Here is a 6274-nt window from a genome sequence, read left to right on the forward strand (position 1 = left end):
TCATGAAGCTGATGTTGCTCAGTTCTTGTATTGTGGATTTGCATAATACAGGATATCAACATTCACTCAACACAATGTTACATTCAACTGATGCAGTTCATTCATTCCAAACAATACACAAGCACCAGAGACTCAGACTGAGATTATTTTTTCTGCACTATCCTGTATATTGTAATTAAAAATTCAAACAATATGTTGTGTGCCAAATTAGAATATAATAAAAAAAAAATTGGATTTTGAATCATTATTTTGTAATAATTACTGTAATGCTGATGAAATTAATTAATAGAAAACTTTTAATTTCAGTCTCTTTCGTTATCTGTTGAGGATGAAGGTAAAGATTTACAAGCTGTTGAAACTTTACAACGAAAACAAGAAGCAATTGAACGTGATATGACTGCAATTGAATCAAAATTAAGGGTTTGTATCTTTAATTCATTTATTTGTTAAATATAATGATTTTTACCCGTTAACAAAATTATATAACCGAGTTCTTATTTAACAGGAACATGATTCAGAAGCCCGTCATTTAATGCAAAAGTATCCGGATATGGCTGCTTCGACTCGAGTAAAAGTGTCTGAACTACAAGATAACTGGAGACAACTAACAAATCTTTGTCTTAATAGGTATAATGTTGATATTAACAAGAAAATTCATAAGAACAAGATCTTTTTATTGAATTTCTAAAAAAAATAATTCATGATTATATATTGCATACATTATATACACATTTATAATTTGTATTTTTTGCAGGAAACAGCGTTTGGCTAGTTCGTATACACTACATAAATTCCTTTCAGATTCCAAAGAATTAGTAAGAAAATTTATTACTACTTTCATTACTATTAAAATAATTTGTGATCTTTTTAACTTAGTAAATTTGTTTATAATAAATCATCATAAATTAGAAAGAAAAAAGCTTCATTATTTTTGTTAAATAAAATATTTTTATGTCATTAAATTAAAAGTTATTTATTATTTAAAATAGGAATGTTGGGTGAATGATATGATCGAACGAATGACATCTGCCGACCTCGCAAACAACATTGCAGAAGCTCAGTCTCTCTTACAACTACATCGAGAGCGAAAAGTAAATTGATATTTATTTTAATTGACCATATTCTTGATCAAAATTTGACATTTTCTGTTGAAATTTCATCAGCCTAAATTATATACATATATGAAATTAAATTATCTAGTAGTAAATTATATATCTCTAAGTGTGGAATATTAAATTTTAATTTATTTCTGTTTTTCTTATATAATTTTATGTATATTTGCTTTCTTGTAATTATTTCATTAATAAATACCATTTTTAATTTTTTTTTGAGGATTTATGTAAAGATAAAAATTATAGAGAGAATTTCAATACTTTGAAAAATACATAAGTTAAATTCTTCACCTAAATGCAGTTTTTTTTTAGAGGTTTATAACTATAAACTAAATTGCTTATACAGTAGATTCTGGAAAATCTATCCATTGATTCTTATTGATGTAGTTTTAGTTTAAAAGATGTCTGGGATAAATTTACAAGAGTATTGTTGAGTACCTATTGTTTATCAGGTTATATTTAACAGCAGCATTTATTAAAAAAACTATCAATACAAAGTAATTTGAATGGTCAGATACATTCTTGTGGATTTTTATTGTAACAGTTCTGTGCAAATGGAAACTGGCCTTTACCAGAAAAAAAATTATAATGGTCTTATTGAAAATTTTATTCTATATATCTTTTATATTTGATTAAAATACACTTTTTGGGCATATTTCACTTTATTCTTATTAATAAATAAGCCAATAATATTTATGATATAAAAATCACCCAAATACTAAATTTTATCTTTTAGGCTGAAATAGATGGTAGACAAGAAGCTTTTTCTTCTTTAAAAGACTTTGGTCATCGTTTAATACAGCAGAAACACAGTGCTTCTGAGACATTAAAGATAAACGTTCAACATTTAGAAGAGCTACGACGCATGTTAATTCAAGCCTGGGAAGAACGTCGACAAATATTATCACAATGCTACGAATTTCAGGTATGCATTAATTTGTTTTCTATACTTAATTCATTTTCAATAATAAAAAGATAATTTTAAGATATTTGATATATTTTTAAGATGTTCAAAGAACAAGCAGAACAAGCAGATTCCTGGTTGGCTAGTAAAGAAGCTTTTCTTAATAATGAAGATTTGGGAGTAAGTTGAAAAATAAATTTTAATTTGAAGTCTATTGGTATTTTTATCTTTAATTATTTTTTTAAACAAATTTTAGGATTCAATGTCAAGTGTAGAAGCTCTGATTCGTAAACATGATAACTTTGAAAAAACAATGAGTGCCCAGAGAGAAAAGATAGATCAACTTGAAAAATTTGCAACCGAATTAATCGCAAATAAACATTACGACAGTAGTTCTATACAGACCAGATGCCAGGCAATATGTCAACGCCGAGATCGCCTCAAGGAAAATGCCATGATTCGACAGAAGAAACTAAAAGAATCAAAACAATTACAACAATTTCTCAGGAATATCTATGAAGTATGATTTAGTAATTTATGTTTAAAATAAAAACCTTTTTTTTTAATATAGTTTTTATTAATTCAAATCAATATAATGTGTAAATTTAGGTTGTTGGATGGATACACGAAAAAATGCAGGTTGCCTTAGATGAATCATATCGTGATTCAACAAATTTACTGAGCAAAATACAAAAGCATGCAGCATTCGAAGCAGAATTAGCAGCCAATAAAGGAAGAATTGATGCAGTTTCTAATGAAGGAGAGAAGTTGATAGGAACTGGTCATTTTGCATCTGTTGAAATTCAAACTCAGCTTCAAGAATTGGAGTTGTTGTGGAGACAATTATTGGATCAAGCAGCTCTAAAAAAAGAACGTTTACAAGATGCCTATCAGGTACTGAAATAAAATTATAAAGAAATTTTTAAAATTTTTATTTATTACCAATTTAAATTTACTGTAGATACTTTATTGCATAAAAAGTATTGTTTATTATTTTTTCTTTTGATTTTTATGTTACAGAAGACATCTATTATATTAAGAAGTGTAATTTTATTTACAATTTCATTCTAACATTTAAACATAATTGCTGAGTTCTTAAATGCAATGTTTTGGTAAGTCTTCATGTCATCAGTATGAGAAATTACATTGTCTTTAGAAACACATTTAGGCCAAGTTACTTCAAATTGCCATATAAAACAAGATTCAAAGATTACATGGATCTGACAGAACATTTCTACTAAAACCAGATACATTGTATTACCAAAGCCAACCACTTCCATGTGCTATCGAGCTAATTAAATGCTGTATTAATATAATAGCTATTAATTTGCCTGATAACATATGGCAGTGGTTGGCTTTGAGAACTGGTTTGTTCAGTAATACTGACTTAAGCAAAAAGTTGATTTTAGGTCTACTACTTTGACAATGCTGAGTTTAACTCATCAAAAAGATTCAGATATAATAAATATTAAATCAATACAACTACATTGAAATAAGATTTTTTCCTCCTTACCTGAACTTTTTATCTAGTTTTTAAAAAATAATAAGAATTAAATATTTGATTTTTATTGATATGTACAGTACATTGAATAGCAACATTACAAAGTGTATTAGTTTTCCATGTGAAATTGAAAAGTAGTGAAATTATTTTTAAGTCACCACACCTTGATAAATTTGAAAAAAAATGAATTTATTAAAACTTTAAAATATTCTTTTTATAAGGAATATTCTATTCTATTCCATGGCATCCTCTTTACAGAGGGTTGCAGATGATGGACAGTTCTTTTGAAATCATCTGTCAATCAAATCTTGGGGAGATACAAATGCATGGTGGTTCCCTGTTGCCTACCATGCTGTAGATTAGAAATATATTGAAAGTATAATTTCATATTCTTGTCTTGTTGCAGATTTTATTTATCAGTAAATAAACCAAGTTATCTTTTATCTAAATTTGTTTTTCTAAATTATTTTAATTATATAATAGATTCAGTTTTATGTTTTCCCAAAATATCAAATAAATAAATTTATTTATTTAAAAGGCTCTTCAATTTAGTCGGATGTTAGAAGATATAGATGCCTGGATGGACGAAGTCGAAACTCAATTGCAGTCCGAAGATCACGGGAAGAATCTGACTTCTGTGCAGAATTTATTAAAGAAACATCAAGTTAGGATAAATAATTTTTTAAAAAACTCTGAAGATTTCACATATTTTGAATGTATTAGAAATATATGAATTTTATTTTAGCTTTTAGAAGTGGATATTAATAATCATGCAGAAAGTATTGAACAGGTGAAAGACTTAGCAGCTAGTTTTCACAATAGTAATCATTTTATGAAAGAGGAAATTGAAGAAAGAGCTTCAAATATTGTAAAAAGGTATTTAGATTATGATTATTAATAATAATAAAAATCTAATCTACATAAAGAATTTTGCAGACATCTTTAATAAATTAGCTCTAATAAGAGATATAAACTCCTGCAGATATTTTCTATTGCATATTGAAGAATTATTTTAAATATATTTCTAAAAAAGCTAGCTTTTGATAATACTGAATGATAAATATATAAAGATTATATTGACCTCTTATCAGGTATCAAACACTTCATGAACCAGGTCAGATTCGTAGAGAAAATTTAGAAGATGCTTTATTATTGCAACAGTTTTATAGAGATATCGAAGATGAACTTTCATGGATTAATGAAAAAGAGCCATTAGCATCGTCTACAGATCTTGGAAATAATTTAATATCTGTTCAGAATTTGCAGAAAAAACATCAAGTAAGTACAATTACATTGATATGTTAATTGTTATTTATTTAATTTATAACAACCTTTTATTATTTATTCATTTAAGGTATTAGAAGCTGAAATTCATACTCACGAGCCATTAATTGCTACGGTAGTCAGCAAGGGTCGTCAGATGATAAGGAATGGACATTTTGCATCTACAGAAGTAGAAGCTAAACTACAAGAATTTCAGTCTTCTTTCCAGCAGTTGAAAGATTTATCTAGTGTTCGAAGGCTTAGATTACTGGATGCTGTAGAATCACAAATGGTATATAATTAGTTAATGTTTCTTGTAGTATAAATATATGTTTATGTATAAAATTATCATTTTATTATTTCAAGTTTTATTCTGAAGTCAGTGAAGTCGATGCTTGGATGAAAGAGAAAAAACCATTTCTCACAAGTGTTGATTGTGGAAAAGATGAAGCTTCTGTTCAAGTATTGTTTATAAATATGATTTTCAAAATTATATTAATATAAAAAAACTAAAAAATAACATTAAAATACTTTTCTAATTTTTCAGTCTTTATTGAAAAAATTGGATGTTTTAGAAAGAGATATTGAAAATTTCAATAACAATATTATAAGATTAGGAAAATTAAGTCAAGGTTTAATTGAACGAGGCCATTTTGATAGCGAAAATATAAAAGAAAAGCAGGTAAACATTGATGCGAACCAACATTTTTATATGTTTGATTTTCAAAAACTATAAAAAAGGATTCTTACATTATAGGCAGAAATAGAAGCTTGTTACCAAACAATGAAAACACTTTCAGAAGAAAGAAACAAAAGATTACAAGAAAGTAAACAGTTTTTTATATTTATAAGAGATGCAGATGAAGTAGCTACTTGGATACAAGAACAGATGTCGATTGCCAGCTCGGAAGACTACGGAAAGGATGTCGAGCATGTCGAAGTAAGATTAAAAAATTCTAATATTAATTTCATTACAATAATCATTAAGGCATGTATAATATTACAGAGAAATATTCTGTTGCAAAAATTATAAAAATTTATTGTATTTAATTTCAGATATTGATTCAAAAATTTGAAGCATTTTTAACAAGTTTAGATTCAAATGAAGATAGAGTTACATCTGTAAAAACAACTGCTTTATCTCTTATAAATGAAAATCACCCAGAGATAGAAAAAATTAAAGCTAAAAATGCAGAAATATTACATATGTGGGAAGAACTGAAAGAATGCAGCCATTCTCGACAAGAAGTATGTAAAAGTTTTGACTTTAATTCACATTAATTTTACTTTATATATCCTTCATCGTTTTTAAAATAATCTTCTTATATTTGAAAACTATTTTTCTAAGAAATACATTCATTACAATTAATATTGGCAGTTCTTGATTCTTGTAAATTTTAAAAAATTATATATAAAATACAGTATTAAATACATTTTTTATATCAGAATTAATAATATATTTATTAAAAATTTATATTCATAGTTTGTAGATTG

The 6274-nt window shown here is 26.5% G+C and overlaps 1 protein-coding gene across 1 annotated transcript; it reads left to right on the forward strand.

Moving 5' to 3' along the window:
* The first annotated feature begins 399 nt into the window (after positions 1 to 399).
* On the forward strand, positions 400 to 6119 carry LOC111616037 (spectrin alpha chain, non-erythrocytic 1-like). The gene is made up of 16 exons (XM_023357474.1): positions 400 to 420; positions 506 to 627; positions 755 to 815; positions 990 to 1091; positions 1849 to 2037; positions 2119 to 2196; positions 2273 to 2536; positions 2626 to 2910; positions 4056 to 4181; positions 4263 to 4393; positions 4609 to 4795; positions 4872 to 5072; positions 5147 to 5242; positions 5328 to 5462; positions 5538 to 5720; positions 5837 to 6119. The coding sequence occupies exons 2-16, from the start codon at positions 533 to 535 to the stop codon at positions 6059 to 6061; spliced, it is 2358 nt and encodes a 785-aa protein (XP_023213242.1). The 5' UTR covers positions 400 to 420; positions 506 to 532; the 3' UTR covers positions 6062 to 6119.
* The last annotated feature ends 155 nt before the right edge of the window (positions 6120 to 6274 follow it).

This window comes from Centruroides sculpturatus, unplaced genomic scaffold (assembly GCF_000671375.1).
Source record: "Centruroides sculpturatus isolate CEXI.00-Female unplaced genomic scaffold, Cexi_2.0 scaffold2917, whole genome shotgun sequence".
In the NCBI taxonomy this organism is placed as follows: Eukaryota; Metazoa; Arthropoda; class Arachnida; order Scorpiones; family Buthidae; genus Centruroides; species Centruroides sculpturatus.

Bases quoted from the DNA above. Each gene is read 5' to 3' on its own strand.
- LOC111616037 (XM_023357474.1), top strand. From the start codon at position 533: ATGCAAAAGTATCCGGATATGGCTGCTTCGACTCGAGTAAAAGTGTCT. The intron at 816-989 runs GTAAGAAAATTT...TATTTAAAATAG, and splicing joins TTTCAGATTCCAAAGAATTA to GAATGTTGGGTGAATGATAT. The intron at 2,038-2,118 runs GTATGCATTAAT...TATATTTTTAAG, and splicing joins CACAATGCTACGAATTTCAG to ATGTTCAAAGAACAAGCAGA.